General features: G+C 38.1%; 2 protein-coding genes across 2 annotated transcripts in view; both read left to right on the top strand.

Moving 5' to 3' along the window:
- The window catches only part of LOC112846236 (low affinity immunoglobulin gamma Fc region receptor III-like), a 700,124-nt gene that overhangs the window by 196,457 nt on the left and 485,055 nt on the right, over positions 1-18,612 (top strand). The gene's annotated exons all lie outside the window — the stretch shown is intronic.
- On the top strand, positions 5,334-16,680 carry LOC109198782 (obscurin). Its single transcript, XM_025904752.1, has 19 exons — positions 5,334-5,370; positions 5,537-5,572; positions 5,767-6,033; positions 6,563-6,832; positions 6,922-7,188; positions 7,277-7,549; positions 7,635-7,910; positions 11,086-11,364; positions 11,462-11,737; positions 11,849-12,154; positions 12,269-12,562; positions 14,025-14,267; positions 14,737-14,844; positions 14,967-14,982; positions 15,068-15,165; positions 15,313-15,357; positions 15,461-15,520; positions 15,749-15,811; positions 16,031-16,680. The coding sequence occupies exons 1-19, from the start codon at positions 5,334-5,336 to the stop codon at positions 16,036-16,038; spliced, it is 3,222 nt and encodes a 1,073-aa protein (XP_025760537.1). The 3' UTR covers positions 16,039-16,680.

The following is an 18,612-nucleotide window of genomic DNA, read 5'->3' on the forward strand; positions in this document are numbered from 1 at the left end:
TAGAATAATATTCTAATGAAGTTTTGACTGTCTCAGCTTAGAAAGAACACCCAATAAATTATTGCACTCAGTAACTGAAGTAGACCCGTAGACTTCTGTTTTCAATAACTTTCATAATGTAAAAGCCCTTTGATTACTTTATCATTTCTGACTGGTCTTCTCAGGAATATCCTGTTCTTTTTGTGCAACTACAAAATGCCCAGTGTGAGTCATCTACTCATCCATCCATTTTCTGTAGATTAAAATTTCCATATTCTTCAGTCACAGAGGGGTGTACCCTGCCTTGAGAGATCACCAGTCTATCAGAGGGTCAACAGAGTAGGAAGGAGACAATCACTCACAGGTCCAGCCAATTTCAAATCACTGATTGATCAAACATGCATATGTTTGGAGGAAGCAGACGTACCCTGAGAGAACCCACACAGGTACAAAAAGAGCCAGTGCAGACTCTAATGCAGCAGTGCCACTGTCAAGTTAAATGCTGCTGTTATCTGACATGAATACTTTGTCTTCCATGTAGGTCCATGGTAACATGGTTCTGCCAGATAAACCCAACAGTTTCCTGTCATGGTCCCTGAGTTTCTCTCGTGATTGCCTTTTGTCTCTTTCTCTCTCTCCTGTTGGTGTTTGTGTGTGTGCTTGTGGACATGTGTTACCTCCCTTCAGAGGAAGCTCCACTCATTTTCTCTGCTGCCCCATTGGCTGCTCTCCTGTAGAGGATCAGCTGATCAGATTCACCTGCTTCACCATTTCTAATCAAGCTGAGTATTAAGACAGAAGCAGATACTCAGTTGTTGCCATATTATTGCTACAGTGACGTACGTGCTCTGCTTCTTTCTTATGAGTTTTTGTTTGTCTTTCAGTGGAATAATCAGTCTCTCTGTGTGTATCGAGCCCCCTGAGTTTCAAACAACAGTGCGTGTTTGCCTTGGAAAGCCTCAATACTTTCACCACCACTCCCAAATATCTAATACACGGATGTCAAACTCCAGTCCTCCTGTCCTGAAACATTTCCATGTGTCCCTGCTGCAGCACACCCGAATAAAATTAATAGGTCATTAGCAAGAGACTATAGAACTTGAAAGCATGCTGAGGTGGCAATTCAGCCATTTGATTCATGTCACAGCAGCTCATGAGTGAATGAATGTGGTGCAATAAAATTGCTTTACGAAGTAAATTATTCCAAACAATTACATTTATTTAAATTTACTTAAGTAGGGTTAGGGCACAGGCGTCAAACTCCAGGCCACAAGGGCCGGTGTCCTGCAACACAGCTGATTCAAGTGGCTAAATTACCTCCTCAACATGTCTTGAAGTTCTCCAGAGGCCTGCTAATGAACTAATCATTTGATTCAGGTGTGTTGACCCAGGGTGAGATCTAAAACCTGCAGGACACCGACCCTCGAGGCCTGGAGTTCGAAACCCCTGGGTTAGGGGTTGTAACCTCAGCATTCAGTCAAGTTCAATAATGTCTTGCTAATGACCTACTAATTTTATTCAGGTGTGTTGCAGCAGGGACACATTTAAAAGTTTCAGGACACCGGCCCTTGAGGACTGGAGTTTGACACCCCTGCATTAGAGATTCACCAGCTGCTTTGCCTCTGTTTCTATTCACACGTAAACAAACCGGTCTGTGAGTGGGTCTATCATTCTGCTGATCCATGACATCCCCACCAATCTAATATTGTCAGACAGCTAGGGTTAATCTGAAAGCATTATACAGTACACCAAGTGTCTATTCAGCCTAGTTATGGCTTTGCTCCAAGTGTGTTTTTGAGGGGGAAAAAACCTCAGATTAACAATCTTGTGACCTCAGTAAAGTGCTGTCATCAAAGCACATGGTTTTGGGTAAATTGTCAGTGGGAGCTAACAAATAATTGTTAATAACTTTCAGCTTCAAATATAACAGCATTTTAACCCTTAGATGCACAACCTACCAATACCTACACTCTTCCACGAGTGGGGTCAAAAATGACCCCAAATAGAAACAATGCATTTTGCTATAAACTCAGTTGTTTTTCTTCAAAATCTTTAAAACAAAGAGTTGTAATATTTTCATATTTGAGTTATTCCTCATAAAACATGTTTGTGACATGAGGCCCTTTGCATTTTTATTTATTTTTTCATTAATTTTAAGAAATTGCAGTTTTTGTATCACTTGTATCACTTTTGTATGCTTGCTCTGCATATACTGCAGAAGCTGGGTCTTCCCTCTGAAAGGCACAAGTTGTTCATCCACTGTAACACAATCACTGAGGATGAATTTCAGTCTGCAGTTGACCAGGAAAAGGCCCCATATGTAGCGGAAAGCTGCCATGTGGTTTGTTTTCAGTCAGTAGGCTCTGGTCCTCTTGTCATCAAAGTGCAAGAAACAGCGAATATGTTCAAATCTTTGAATTGACATAGTGGCCTTGTACAATGGGTTATGCAGATGACTCCCAAAAAACACATCGACTGGTACATCCCAGTTCTTCTCACTTCCTGCAAGAATGGTCAAATCAAATGAAGGCCATGAGCTTAAGTTTGATTACATTTTTCCACTCTTTTCCCCTGTCTCTGGCTACTCTTCGTGCCTCCATGTTTGTGTATGACAGCACCTCTTCTATTAAATTATCAGACATGAACATCTTCCATGCATCTACTGGGGAGACAGTACTAAACCCAGGTGCAAACCCTGGCCGACTAATTCAGAATATTGTGGCTAGAGCAGTAAGAGGGGCTCATTCTGTTAGACTCAATATCCATTTCCTCTTCAGAGGACTCATCAGAGGACTCCTCTATATCTGACTGGCCTTGTTCAGTGGGGGGGACAATAGTCTGGGTCCTCTATATCTTAGATGTCAGATTCTGAGTCAATGCCTCCGATGGGCTCTTCATCCCATCCGTCCAGGATCATTTGTAGGCCAAGGTCCACAGGGATCCTAGCTGGCCTCATAGCAGCCATGTTACTTTAGATATAAAAAAAAAAACCATCATAAAGGACAATGTTTGAAATGCACAGGACACTATAAACAGGGCTGCACATAAATGGTTCGCAGGTGTGCATTCGCTGTCAAAATAAAAGACGCGTACCAGATAAGAAGTTGGAACGCTCGTTTGCGTACATTAGATGTTCTGGAGGAGGACAGACATTTGTTCAGAACTCTTAAAGATGTTGAATAAGCAAGCTCCGTAAGCAATTACTTTGGTGTTCCTCCACCGCAAAAGAAGTGTGTATTCTCTGAATTTCAGGGAATACTTTTATTTTGACAGTGAATGTGCACCTTCAGACCACTTATGTGCAGCCCTGACTATAAATCATGTATGTTACTGTGTAAAAATTAACTCTTGATCCATCAGAAGTGTAAGTGGGACAACAAGAGTTGCTAAGAATGAAAGTTTCATAGAAAATTCCATAGGAACTGCTTGGGGTCATTTTTGACCCCACTTGTGGAAGAGTGGGGTAGTGATACAAAAACTGCATTTTTTTTAAATTAATGAAAAAATAAATAAAAAATGCAAATGGCCTCATGTTACAAACATATTTTATGAGGAATACCTGGAATATGAATATATTACAACTTTTCATTTTAAAGATTTTGAAGAAAAACAACCCGTGGGGTCATTTTTGACCCCACGTGTGCATCTAAGGGTTAAAATACATACATATTAAAAACATATATGTGAGGAGTAGTCATCACAAATAAATTACTAGATACGGTGGTCGAACCGCAGGCTTGGGTGAGTTTGGTAGATTGTATTCTTATGTTGTTGCATTTTGAGTTTTGTATTTGCTTACTTAAAGATTTTATTACTAGTTAGTTTAATTGAATTTATATTCTCGGGACTTAGTTTTAGTTATTTGGGTTCTCTTCCTGATATAGTTTGTTATATTTTGTTCCTCTTTTTCAGTCATCTTGCTTAAGTCTTGTTACGATTCTTCTGTGTCAAGTTTTGATGTTTGGAATTTGAACAACAAATATTTATCTGTGCCATGTAGTATTCTTGTCCTTAACAGTTAACACTGCATATGTTACAGCTGTACTTTTCTAACCTGCATGCTGCTGTGCATGACATAATGTTGAACATAAAATGTGGTATTTTTGTTTGAGAATTCTGGTCGTGGGATGAGTTTCTCTGACAAACCTGCCATGCAATGGATGACTATGTTGTTCTATTTGTCATTCTGATTTCCCAGTACGTGAAACAACTCATATATTTCAGTATCTTAGTTGTAGTCTTTTAATGCAAAGACCTTTATTCCTCTGTCTTGCATGAAGTAACTATTTTCTAACGTTTCACTTGACACTTCCTCATTTATATATAAAAAAAAACACAACAGCGGACTTTTTATTCAAAACCACAGGAGAGTCAGATGCTGTAATACTTTTATAAACCCTGTTGATCTTTAACTGTATGGCATGTTTAATTGCACACCTTTCCTGAATGCATTATAAATATATAAAGAAGTTTGTTTGCATATGTATAAAGCTCAGTGTCTGACATGATGTCAAAACCCTGATCTAGCATCACATTGAAAGGTGTGAAAAAGAAGTTGAGCTCATCAACCACATGCTAACTGTCAGTGTCATGGTCTCCTAGTCCTCCTAAACTTCCTGCTCCAAGTTTAGTTTTTCTCCCTATCTCTCTCTCTCTTCTGTGCATGTGTTTCTGTCTATGGGCGGGACCCACTACAGGTTCCCGCCTCTGGCTGAACGCAGCTGCAGCAACCTGCCACCCACATCATCTCATCAGGAAGCCACTACATAAGAGTTAGCTGAGGCTCCTTCTTTTTCTGTTTTTTTTTTTTTTTTTTTTTTTTTTTTTAAAGCATTATTGTTCTAACAATCTGCCCCAGAGAAAATCTACATTCAGGCTTGAATTTATTTGCTACCTCTCATTTGAACCCCAGATTTTAAGTAGTGAAAAACACAAGACAGACAATGATAAATTTTGCATTTTTTTTTTCTTTGAATTTGTTTTTAAATTAAACCGTTGGTGACACTCTTATAATCTTAAAACACTACAACAAATCCTTTTCCTAAACATAATCATCTGAGCAGTTACAATTTAGTTTCAGAAGCAGGAATCATATATAATGTCAGGTCTGCACACTGTCCACAGTAAAACAGGAAGTGTCAGCAGTTAAAAATAAGATCTGTCATCAGTGTCCTCATGTAGGGCTAAAAGAGAAGTAGCAGTGAAGGGCTGAACACAGAAAACAAGGTTGCAGAAAGTCTCTACTCCCATAATCAGGTGAAACATTATTATTTTCTCACATTCTCTGTTTCTCACTTCGTTTTCAGTGTTTCTGTTGTCAGTAGCAGTGACAGACTTTCAGACTCAGTGTGAGGATGGGGCTCACTGCGCTCAGTGTGCTGTCTTTATTCTGTGAGTATAAGTAACTTCCTTTGTTTGCCTGATAAAGACTGAACTATATTGAGTGTGAAATGTTTGTCCAACTATTGCTGCTAATGGTAAAATTCTATTCATTAAAAAGGCTTTTATTTGTGACATGTGACCACTGATTATTGAATGATGTGAATCTTTGTTACAGTGCTGAATATTACCCTCTGCTGTGGAGACGCTCAAGGTAACTGAACAGCTTTCTTCCTTTTTTATTTTTCTATGAATTTAATAACATTCTTGTTTTTTCTTCATTTTTACACATTATTTTCTGTTGTAAATACATAAAGTGTTGCCTGTAAAGTGAGAAATCTTCCTCTTCATTAAAACCAAATCTTGTCTGAACTTTTTCTGTGTGTTTATGTTCATGTTGGATTTTAGATGCTGAGCTGAGCCTTAAACCAAACGTGTCCCATTTATTTGCTGGAGAGTCTGTAACCTTCATCTGTGACATGAGAGAGGGAAATGCCACTGACTGGCTTTACAAATTCAACTGGAATGCTCAAGAAATGGTCCAATTCACTAAAAGTAGCTCCTACTCACTTTACCTGACAGCAGAGCTGAGTGGGAATTATCAATGTATTGGTCGCCGCAATGACTTGACAGATTTTACAAAACAGAGTAATAACCTGACTCTGTCCATATCAGGTAAGCTACTGTATCATATTTATTAGGCTTTCATTCTCCAGTAGCACAGCTGCGTTAAATGTGCAACTCCAGCATCAAAGTTTCAATTAATGTTATTCCAAAGTTTCTGTTTTGTATTTTTCTTTTATTCTTGTTGATGTAATGATCTCTGCACAGCAGGGCGTGGAGAGTAACATTAAGCAGAAATTTCTTGCTAGGTTAAAAACTCAGAGTCGACCTGTGAAGGCTGCAAATGTAGCAGGAAGTAAATAGATAAAGTAAGATGATGCTTTTAGCTGAGCATTGTGACAACTGGTGAAGATGACACCAAATTAGGAAGCAGTGTGAACTTTAGTGCATGACATACAGCGAAGTGTATGTTATATATAGTATGATATGAGAGAAGTGAGAAGAATTGGTCACATGAGATGCTGCCTTCATGAATAACTTCACAGCCTTTTATTCTACATATTATGAGAAATTGTTAAAGTTGAGCTTTTCCCCCAAAAAATGTGTTAATAACAAAAACAACATATTCTAAATCAAACAGCACTCAGACCCACGGCGACTATAACAGCAGACAAGATAACTATTCCAGTGGGGGGCTCGGTGACACTGACCTGCTCTGTTCAGGGCTCTGCTGGCTGGACGTATGATTGGTTCAGACAAATCCCAGATTCTTATGAAGTAGCAATTAATACGAACACTTTGCAGAACTTCATTAGTGTCTCAGATGAAGGCATCTATCGGTGCAGAGGAAGAAGAGGAAACCCAGTTTTCTTCACAAACCTCAGCAAAGTGTATCACATTCAGAAAACATGTGAGTTTGATAACTTTTGTAAGAAATAAAGGGACAAACATTTATGATGACCAAACTTTTCTGTATTAATTCATGTTTGGTATGAAAAGTGTCCAACAGGGCCTTTGTGACTCTGCAACAGAACTGGACTCAGATATTCAGCGGTGAGATGATCACCATCAAATGTGAGATCCAAGGAGGAGAAAACACTGAGTGGCAGTATGAATGGAGAACAACAAGCTCAAAAACACCTCCCACACACAGTGAATACAACATCAGCAGGGCTTCATTTTCCTACAACGGGCAATATTGGTGTAAGGGTAGAAGAGACGTGTTCTTCTCAACAGCTTGGAGTGATGCTTTTACACTAAAAGTCTGTAAGTAAAATCACCTTTGAGTTATTTTATCTACTCTTTTTCATCTGACCAGCTATAGAAAAACATCTTTATTTACTCTAACAAACAGCAAATAAACCCAGACCCACAATTACTGCTGATAGGAGAACAATACCAGCTGGAGGCAATGCAACACTCAGCTGCTCTGTGGGGAGCTACAATGAGTGGAAATACTTCTGGTTCAGACGTGCCTCAGTCTTTTCAGAAATTCAGGTGATTAGAAACAAAGAACCAGATCAAATGATCACTGTCACACAGGGAGGCATCTACTACTGCAAGGGAGGGAGAGGAAACCCCGTTTTCTTCACAGAGGACAGTCATCCAGTCACTATTGAAAAAAGAGGTGAGTTTAAGCATTTTCATTTGGATTAACATGGGATGCAGAAATATTTAAAACTGGACCAATTAGATTTTTGTTTTGTAAACAGTTTCCAACAAAGCAGTTGTGTCCCTGGAGCCCAGCTGGCCTCTGATATTCAGTGGTGAGAAGATCACTGTTAGATGTCAGATTTCTTTAGGTGGACGCACTGAGTGGGAGTATGAGTGGAGCAAACCCGACTCAAGCACAGTTCTGGCAAATGATGCATCCATCAATCTTAATGCATCTGTGATCAGCAGTGGAAGCTACAGGTGTATGGGTAAAAACAAACAGGAGCTGTATTCTGTGACAGAGTGGAGTGATGTCATCACACTGACAGTCTCTGGTAAGAAAGTTTCATTTTGTTATGCCTATATAAAACACAAGGGTAACAATTTATAACATTTTATAGTTTATATTACAACTACATAGTACGAGTTATCACTAACTTATTGGTGCATGATTGATCATTTATAAAACCTTATGGCATAATAAACATTACAACTAATAATGATAAAATCATTATTCTTCATTAACAGGTCATTAATGACAGCATTTTTGTTGTTTATAAATGACTGTTTTGTAAATTAAGCATTTCATCAAGTATAAAACAATTAGAACTAATAGCAGTAGTATTATGTGAAAAATGTGTGTTATGTGTAAGTAAAAAAAGTATTCAGATGCACAATTATGCATGTAAGAATTCATTTATTATCAACTAGTAAGAGAGCGAGTGCTTCCTCATAAAGTATTTTCAAATGAAAAGTTTAAGATCATTAAAATATAATGAAAACAAAGATCCTGTTAAAGAATTTATGTGAATTCGATAAGCTGGGCTTAAAGCTACTATTTAATTTGAGAACCAAGAAACAGAAGGTAAAACAGCATCATGGTCTGAAATACATGTGTCATAAATCTGTGTGGGACAGAAGCTCTGGTGTGTGTGTCCCTTTACCTGTGTTGGACAAGTCACTGAGTAAGTGAGGTTAAGTCTTTCAACAAGATTAAGACATTATTTAACCAAGACTCCATCCATCCATCCATCCATCCATTCGCTTCCGCTTATCCTTTTCAGGGTCGCGGGGGGCGCTGGAGCCTATCGCAGCTGTCATAGGGCGAGAGGCGGGGTACACCGTGGACAGGTCTCCAGTCTTTCACAGGGCTAACACACAGGGACAGACAACCATTCACGCTCACATTCACTCGCGCATTCACACCTATGGGCAATTTGGATTTACCAATTAACCTATCCCCACAAACTGCATGTCTTTGGACTGTGGGAGGAAGCTGGAGTACCCGGAGAGAACCCACGCAAACACGGGGAGAACATACAAACTCCACACAGAAAGACCCCGGCCTTTAGAAGTGATCATAATTCAGTGTTATTTCACCCACAAACTCTACAAATTCTATTTAAAAAATCTTAGCGGTAGATCAGAGTGCACAGCACAGTATAAATGTCTACACCTCATGGTTTAGAATGGGTTAGACAGTGACTGTCGACATTGGAAACTGGATTTGAAAACAGTTGCTAACCCCCACCTCTGTCAGTAGTGCAAAGGGAGCTGAAAACAGACAAGAGAAGGTAGTTATAAGAATTGGCTGGACTCACCAGCACTAAGACAAGCCTCTGTGGGAAACATTAAAGTCCTGTGAGGTGAAGAATTCATTTAACAGAAAAGCCTTGTTTGTTAATGATCTAGCATTAATAAAAGTCAAATGAAATATCCTCTCCTCATGTTGTAGCGGGGCGCCTTAGTGGGCGAAGATTCCCATAATCTTCATTTGCCTTGGAAGAAGAGTCTCCACTGACAAGTTCAGTAGAGCCGGATAGACAGGTTAGATCCACCGAAGCTCCAGTTATAGCAGAGAAGATGGAGAAGATTGAAGGAATACTTTGAAGAACTCATGAATGTAGAAAATGAGAGAGAGGATGGAAACAAGGGTGAACTGTAGAGCTGTAGTGACAGTGATGAGACTGATGAGCCATAACATGAAAATATGGGAAACACTTGTTGAAGCTAAGTTGAGAAGGGCGGTGATGATTAGTAAGCAAGCAGGATGGAGTCATGGCTAGAAGAGCATTGCAGATGTGATATTTGCTTTGAGAATATTGATGAAAAGGGTAGAGAACGTCAGAATTAAATGCAATTCAATTTAATATATATTTGAATAATACTGGGAGATTAAAGTAATATAATTATACAATTGAAAAGGACTTTGGGGAATTATCTGCAATATGTAACTCTTAAAAAATGCAGTGTCTTGGGGCACCCTCATATTTATTTCCACTTGAAATGGCTAAAATCACACATAGATGTATCACATCAGGTATATATGATTAGAACTTCGTGACTCAGCATTTGTAATGAAGCTTTCCCTGTTTAAACCTTTACACATTTAGTTTGCTGTGCTCCTGACTGTTGAAGTGAGAGTGAACACAATGAGATGTGAAGATATATATACTGTATATATATAGTTTCTTCTGCCAAAATAAATAATAACAAAATTAGACTTTGATATGTGAATATTCCTTATTAAGAACTGAATATTCAATGTGCGGTCCTTAGTTTTTCATAACAGTGCATTTGTTACCACCAGATGACTTCAAAAATAAACAGAGTTTGACAAAAGCATATAACTGCAAATGTTAATATTTCATATATGTGATGCATGAATAAGGCTACGTTCACACTGCAGGTGAAAGCGCATCAAATCCGACTTTTCTGACCCTATGCGACCCATATCCGATCATGGTATGACAGTGTGAACAGCACAAATCCGATATTTTCAAATCAGATCTGGGTCACTTTTGTATGTGGTACTGAATCCGATACATATCCGATGTTTTAGAAAGTGACTGCTGTTTGAACGGTCATGTCGCATTAAATCCGTCTTTTACATCACTGACACAAGACAGACGCCAATTATCAGCGCTGGAGAAGACGTCGTGAACGCTTCCTGGCCATCCAGTGTAGATGTTAGTGAAACTGTTGGGAAGACAACGTTGTAGAAACGTGAACATTTTATTTGTACTGTATAATCTGCAGATTCTGACAGAAATCTGCAACTATCCTTTGAAGCACCGCTCCTCTAAAACAGCAATAAGGATCATTATTAGGCCATATGTAAATAACAAAAATAAGTTTATAACTTAAAGCAAAATTGGGAAACGTAAAGTCTGAAACAGTCAAATAATACTGTTTGCTCTGGGTCTAAACACAGCGCGTTGTGTGTGACGTCTTCTTTTGCGCATGCGGGCCGCTTTGAGGGCCGTGAACAGTTTACACAGGACCGCGTTTGCTGTCGCATTTTATTTGTAGTGTGAACAAGCAGACAAAAAAATTGGATTTGATCAGAAAATCGGAATTGAGCATTGAGACCTGCAGTGTGAACATAGCCTAAGATATGGTATGTATCGTTTAAGAATTATTTGTAAAATTGTAATTGTCTCTAAAGCAAAGGGGCAGTAATTGTTTCACTGTAATTTTATTATACTTTTTTTTTTCTAAATTAAACAGGAAACAGACCAAAGACCAGCATCAGTGCTGACAACAGAGTCTTTCTAGAAGGTGATACAGTCACCCTGACCTGCTCTGTGACACTATCTACTCCTGGTTGGAGTTACTACTGGTACAGAGGCAAGAAAACCTCAGACCCACTGACGATGGCAGAAGTTGTTCTCCACTCTGATGGACAAGTCGGTGTATCACAGGAAGGAGACTATTGGTGCAGAGGAGGACGAGGCAACCCAGTTTACTACACAGACTACAGTGATGTGACCAGTATTAAACAAACTGGTGAGTCATGGTGAATGTTTCTTTTTTAATTAATGGAAGATGTTAAAAAGTCATTTAATTAGTTATTTTTGTTTGTTTTTTATTATCTGTTTAACAGTTAGAAACAGGCCTGCTGTGACTCTGCATCCAAACTGGCCTGAGGTATACAGCAGAGAGACAATCACTTTGAAATGTGAGATCCCAGGAGAAGACACTGAGTGGGATTATGAGTGGGCAACTAGCAGCTCACATCAACCTCCAAACCAAAATGAATACAAGATTAACTCTGTTTCTACATCACACCGTGGGCACTACTGGTGTAAGGGCAGGATGAGAAGTGCACAACAGAATTCAACAATGTGGAGTGCATCCTTTCAACTAAAGATAGATTATGGTGAGTGGATTATAAATGTAATGTGAATTGTGCGCTTGCATTTGTTAAAAGACAATCTGCCCTTAAGGATCTTATACTTGATCTCACTCTGAAAATATAATTTCCCAACAGAACCCCGTCTTGTCCTCACTGTGTCTCCATCATGGCTGAGTCCTGGAGCCTCAGTAACTCTGAACTGTGAGGTTGAACATCCGTCTGCAGGATGGAGCTTCTACTGGTATAAAGCTGTTCCTGATCTGAAAACATACAGCTATGAATATTACATTTATGAGCTGCTACCTGATGGCAGTGGGACTGCACAGGACTCCTACATCATTCATGGACAGACACACACAGCAGGATATGTGTGCAGAGCTGGAAGAGGAGACCCAGAGTATCACACTGATCCCAGTCAACCAAAGTTAGTCTGGTCTGCAGGTCAGTATTTTTGCTCCTAATTCAAAAAGAAAAAAATAAGTGTTATTATTACATTCACAGTCTCCAATCTATTAATCTATCAAGAAAAAAATGACAGTTCTTGTTTTTCTACAGATTTAAATTCAGCAGCCTCTCTCACAGTCAGTCCTAACAGTGTGCAGCACTTCATCTATGATTCAGTAACTCTGAATTGTTCTGGAAACTCTTCTCAGTGGAGAGTGATGACATTTACTCAGCACAGATACCTGAGAAAACTCCGGGAATGTGGAAACTGGGGGATAATGACTGAATCCACATGCAACACAGATCTTTACCGGTACCACCGGTTGCACCGGTACCAAGATGCTGTGTACTGGTGTGAGTCTGAATCAGGACAGTTCAGCAATGGAATCAACATCACTGCACATTGTAGGTCTTTACATTCCTAATTCTAAAGAGTTTGGATGCTGTGTAAAATATAAATAAAGAAAGAATGCAGTATCTATGTTTAAGCTTTTAAAATGAGAAAGTGTATAATTGCAAGAAATAAGTCATTTTGAATGTGGTGGCAGCAACAAATCACAAAAAAGGGACAGGGCCACATTTACCACTGTGTAGCATCTCCACTTCTTTTAACAACAGTCTATAAACATCTGGGGACTGTAGAAACCAGCTGCTGGACCTTTGGGAGAGCAATATTATCCCATATTTTCCTGATAGAGGATTATATCTGCTCAACAATCCTGGGTCTTCTTTGTCATGTTTTTCATTTCGTGATACACAAATTGTTTTCAAATGGTGAAAGACTGAGACTCCAGGCAGCCCAATTCAGCTTCTGTACTCTTCAAATATGCAAAGACTTTCATGAAAAAAGTCATCTGGATGAGAACATATTTTGCTCTAAAATCTCTGTATACTTTTCAACATTGATGGTGCCTTTTCAGATGAGACAAGCAACTCATATTCCATAGTCAGTAAAGCACCTTAAACCATCAGAGATCCAAACTTTAGAACTGAGTCCTAGTAACAACGTAGATGATCCTTCTATTCTTTAGTCCAGTGGATGTGGCATTTATGTATTTTAAAAAGAATTTCAAATTTTTATTAATCTGAACAAGAAAACAATTTTCTGCTTTATCTCGGTTTCATTCTAATGAGTTTTGGCCAAAACAAGACACTGAATGATGTTCCCACATGGCCTCTTCTTTGCATGTCAGACCTGTAGCCTGTATTTCTGAATGGCATAGTAACCTTGAAACACTGACTAATCTGCAACATAGACGTGCAAACAATCAACAGAATACTGTATGTACCACATTAGTTTATATTGCATTAGGAAAAAACAATCTATCCTTGCTGCAAGTCATCTTATTACAATGTGTATACAGCAGAATAGAACATGTATTTATACAATGTTTGACATGTTTCATTATATGGTTCAATATCTACATTTTAGAAATATATTTTCCACATAACTATGATGATACCAAGAGTTTAGTTTTTCATTAAGTGGCACCAACAAGATTTAAATTCACAGTACAGCCATTGCACACATTGTGCTCATTTCTGAGTTATTTATTTATTTACAAATAAATCCAACACTGCAGAGGATGAAGCAGAAATGTGAGCCCATGATTATAGGTGTGGTAATAGCTTTGTGTCATAACAGTATTCATAATTATGAGAGGATGTAGCCAAAAATGCATCTGAAATCCAGCTTTAACTTAAATGATCATGCTGTGGTTAAAAGTGTGAGGAAAAATAATACTAATAAAACATAACAAAGAACAGGATTAGAGCTGTTGGTGCCACTGTCTTCATTTACCAAACAAGGAGGGAAACAGTAGACTGTATGTTGGTAAGTTCTCTCATATTTTAATGGCTTTTACAGTTACTGGTGTGATCCTGGTGAGCCCTGTCCATCCAGTCAATGAGGGGGACTCTGTTGCTCTTGGCTGCAAGTTGAGGACAGGAAACTTCAATTCCACTGTTGCATTCTACAAAAATGGGAAACTAATTCAAAATGATGACCGAGAAAAGCTAAATATCCCTGCAGTGTCAAAGTCTGATGAAGGCTTCTACAAGTGTGAATATTCAGGGCACGAGTCACCACAAAGTTTGATGTCAGTAAAAGGTAATTGTGAATGATACAGTTGTAGACAGAAAAGAAATACCCTGCTGTCTCTGTTTCAAAAGATTTAAACAAAAGGCTCATCAAATAAAACCAGCCGGCCAGTAGTGACAGTCTACAAAATCTAAGTGTGAAAATGAAGAAGATTAAAAGGTTAAAAGAAGGTTAAAATGGTCCTGCCCACGTAAAGTATGCAAACCCTTATTTTGAACTAAAACTGTATTTTATAATTTATATTTTTAGCCACTTTTATAAATTGTTGATTATTTAATCTTCCAGTCATTACTGTGTAACCATTTACAATATTTTCCATCTCCACAGTTTGATGAGATGACTTTCTGATTTAACAAAACATTTACAGACAACCCAGAAAATGCCTGTCAGGCCCAGAGTGTCCTTTGTCCATGATGTATTCAATTGATTGGGTTATATCATTATAGATGAAGCTAATTTTTATTCTTTATCATTATAGGATCCAGATCTTCACTTTCTGTCTCTCTAATCACGGGGCTGGTTAGTGGTGTCTCACTGATTCTCCTGCTGTCCCTGCTGCTCTGTTGTTGGCACAAAAAACCAAAGGGTGAATTTATTTATTTTTATTTATTTCATATATTACCTGCCAGACACTGCCATGGTATGGACAATTATAATTTATTTGTAATACTCACCCATTTAATATTATTACTACTGTCTTCTCCATAGGTACACTTTGTATCAGGTTGGTAAAACACTCTTTTCTTGTCTTCAGTGAACAAACACTATGTAACACATTCATTGTAACTTGAACCTGTTTAAAACCTCAGACCAGCCCAGTCTCAGGAAACCAGTCAGACTGCTGCTACAGTTCAAACTATGAGCCAGGATGAAAATCAGCAGCAAATATATTCCTCTCTTCTTCACGGTCAGCCACACACCTGTTACAAAATAAGAGCATTTACTGCTGAACATTTCTATACTCATATTCATCTTCACAGTTATAATATAGCTGCAAGTTTACTGCACACAGAGTGATTATTTTATCATTGTCTTGATTCTCACTGACCCAAAGGTGACATGAACGTCTATGAGTCATGTAGACCTTCTGAAAACACTGGTACAGTACAAGATATTTCTTTGTTTTTTAAATAACGAGTAGATCAAAATCGTACTTTTACTGAGAAATAAAAATTAAAATAGTACAATTGTCCTCATTTTAGGTGGACGGACAGACGACTACAGAAATATCTCTCTTCAGCTGAGAAGTGCTGGACAGAGGAGTGAGTACAAAAAATATGAAAAATGTTCAATTGTTATAATATGTTCAATTATAAATGCAAATGTATCATGTAGCCAAAAGCATGTGCACTTCTGAATATCATGCCTGTAAATATATGTAACATATAGGTTTCAATAAATAACATATTATTTGTATACTGTACTGTTTAAATTTTAAAGGACCTTCAGAGACATGATACCCACATACATTTTCTGTGTTATTGTTACAGGAAAGCGTGATGATCCAGAGGAAACCTCTGACTACCATAATGTAGATCCAAACTCAGCTACAGGTACAAATATTAACTGTACTAAATATTGAGTTTCAGGAATGAAATATGCATCAAACTTTTCTATCATTGGGTTTGAGGGGAGCTTTAATTAGATGTCCTAATGATGAAACTCAGATTTGTAGCCCTTTTAAACGTCTTCAGTACCATTAAACCTGTTCTTCAGTTAGTTTGACTTTATTCTGTTTTCATTTATTTCATTTTATGTGTTTACTTTTAAAGGTCCCTAAAGAGAGGCATGGCATCAACAAAACAAGAGAAGGTGGACAGCAACATGAAAAAACAAACAAAAACATTAAAAAAAAATTAATTCTTAAACTTTTGAACATCAACATTTTTATACAGCTGGATATTAAAGTCGAGTCACAACGTGATCCTGTGGGCAAAAGTTGTTAAAGCTAAGTTAAGAAGAGAGGTGACAGTCAGTGATATGGCAGCATGTGGCTTCATGCTGAGAAAGAAGTTTAAGGAAGGTCAGAGGGAGCTTCACGGTGTCTTTGTGGATCTAGTGAAAGGATATGGTGCCAAGCGTGTGGGGTACTGCATGAGGATGTCAGGAGTAGCAGAGAAGTATGTGAAGGTGGTGCAGGACATGTATGAGGACAGTGAGACAGCAGTGAGGTGTGTGGTTGTATCTTAGCAGTTCAAGCTGGGGGTGAGATTACATCAGGAATCAGCTCTGAGCCCCTTCTTGTTTGCAGGGGTGATGGAAAGGATGACAGATGAGGTCATGCAGGAGTCTCTGTGGATTATGGTGTTTGCAAACAACACATGTCACATGATCACCAGTATAAACATGCTCATGAGTATCATGATGAGTAATTCTGTGTGTAGATATGTAAGAAACATCTAAACATGATGAAGTTTGAATTTTGTAGAAGTGTTTTTAATATGAATGTATTTTATATAATTGTAAAGTGTATTGTTGAGTAGTTTTTCAAATTTTACTATATCCCATTTTCTTATTTTGTTTTAATTTCTTTTCTACTAAAATAATAAATGCTAAATTACTTAAACATTGTTGTAGCAAGTGTCATTTCTCTCACTACTTACTCTGTCACAGTAACATTTAAAAATTCTGTATTTCCAATCAACTTTTTTTTCCAGTCTTAATGACTTAAGTCCCTGAGCTTATACTTATGCTTTGTGTTTCCCCAAATTATCTCATATTATTTGATTGGATTCATTAGATTACCACACAGGATTGTTTAGAGAAGTTTAGAGAGAGACTCAAGAGTTGGCACTTGAAACTGTTTCTCTAACAGGAAATATAATTCAGTAGAGGTTATTTTTTGCAGCCTTCTACTCCTTAAGTATGTTCTCAAATTAAATGTCCTCCTTTTTTTTTTCTTTCCCCTGTGGAAACTGTTGAATCATTTTAGTTATTTGTGTCACAAATCAAATCATGTCTTAATGTTAGTTGTTTTGGGGACTTAATGACTTTACCCAGATTTGTGTCTATTTACACAGCTGATATAAAACTGTGTATTTCTCCACATTTTTTTAATGTCCATTGCAAGTCTTTAGCTGTGTCTCAATTCAGGGGCTGCATCCTTCAGAGAAAACGGCCCACGTAGACTGAGAGGCCGGGTCCTCTGAAGACCGAGAAGGCCGGAAGAGTGAGGGTGTGAAATGGGACGGTCTAGCCTCCAGATTTGCGTCACCGTTTTCTCGGTGGAGTTTGATAAACCCAGCCGTCTGCTCCTTGCTATCTAAAATATAACAGGACACTGGAGTAAATTCTTTACCATCTCACACTTGTGTTTAATCACTTTTCTGTTTGATGTTTATTCAGCTAATCTCAGCCAAACCGATTTACTCAGAACCAAAAATATAACACTGAAAAAAGCCAAACATTTTTAAGTTATCTGAGTGAAATATATATCAAGGTTTAACCTGACCACGCGGGGTCTGAAAACGATGTGCCAGGAGTTCGCTGTTCTCGCCGGCTCTATTGAGCCTTGGCCTGGTCAGTTATCCAGCTGGTGGGTAACAGATGTCTTCAAAAACATCAGAGCTCCGAGCAGATATTTGAGGTTTACACAGCTACAGTCTCACCTGAAAATATGTTAAAAGTTTATTTTGTGACCCAGAAAGAGTAATTTTTCAAACTCTTTAGCCGCGCTCCTCTGCCATTGCCACGTATGAAAAGTATTTTTATATTATCATATCAAAATACTTTCCAATGAGATTTTTTTATCACAATAACAAAATTATTCAAAATGATACCCGAGGGGAGCTGAAGATCTCTGCAGTGTCAAAGTCTGATGAAGGTTTCTACAAGTGTCAGTACTCAGGAAGAGAGTCAATTCCAAAGGAAACAAAGAGCAAATGATGCAATCCAACCATCAGAAATAATGTGGAACACTCAGGAAGCACAGGAAAAACAGAGCTAGGGAACACACAGAGGAAGTTATGGGAAAACTTTCCTAAATACAAGCTAAATATACAAAAGTGATACTGGGGAGGTAAAATAATAACACAAAAATACAAATACTCGAAACAGACAACAAAACTCATCACTTTACAAACCTAAAAGGAACTATGATTGTTATTTACACCAAGTGGTGCCACTTTTAAAGGTGTTGTCAAGTGTGGCACACTGGTGAACAGGTTATACAATATTGTTATATACTTAAATTAAAGTTTACTTTAAAAACTCTAACTTTATGCAATTCATTTTGTTATTGTTGTTGTTATTAAGGCTCTTTCCATCCCCAACAGTGTGACCAGAACTAATGTGATTTGACTGTTTTGCAGATTATGGTCCTATCCTGGTGAGTCCTGTTCATCCTGTGATTGAA

The sequence above is a fragment of the Oreochromis niloticus genome, linkage group LG3, assembly GCF_001858045.2.
Source record: "Oreochromis niloticus isolate F11D_XX linkage group LG3, O_niloticus_UMD_NMBU, whole genome shotgun sequence".
In the NCBI taxonomy this organism is placed as follows: domain Eukaryota; kingdom Metazoa; phylum Chordata; class Actinopteri; order Cichliformes; family Cichlidae; genus Oreochromis; species Oreochromis niloticus.

Coding starts and splice junctions, on each gene's coding strand:
- LOC109198782 (XM_025904752.1), top strand. CDS start 5,334: ATGGGGCTCACTGCGCTCAGTGTGCTGTCTTTATTCT. Junction 15,358..15,460: donor TAGACCTTCTGAAAACACTG/GTACAGTACAAG, acceptor TCCTCATTTTAG/GTGGACGGACAGACGACTAC. Junction 15,521..15,748: donor GAGAAGTGCTGGACAGAGGA/GTGAGTACAAAA, acceptor TTATTGTTACAG/GAAAGCGTGATGATCCAGAG.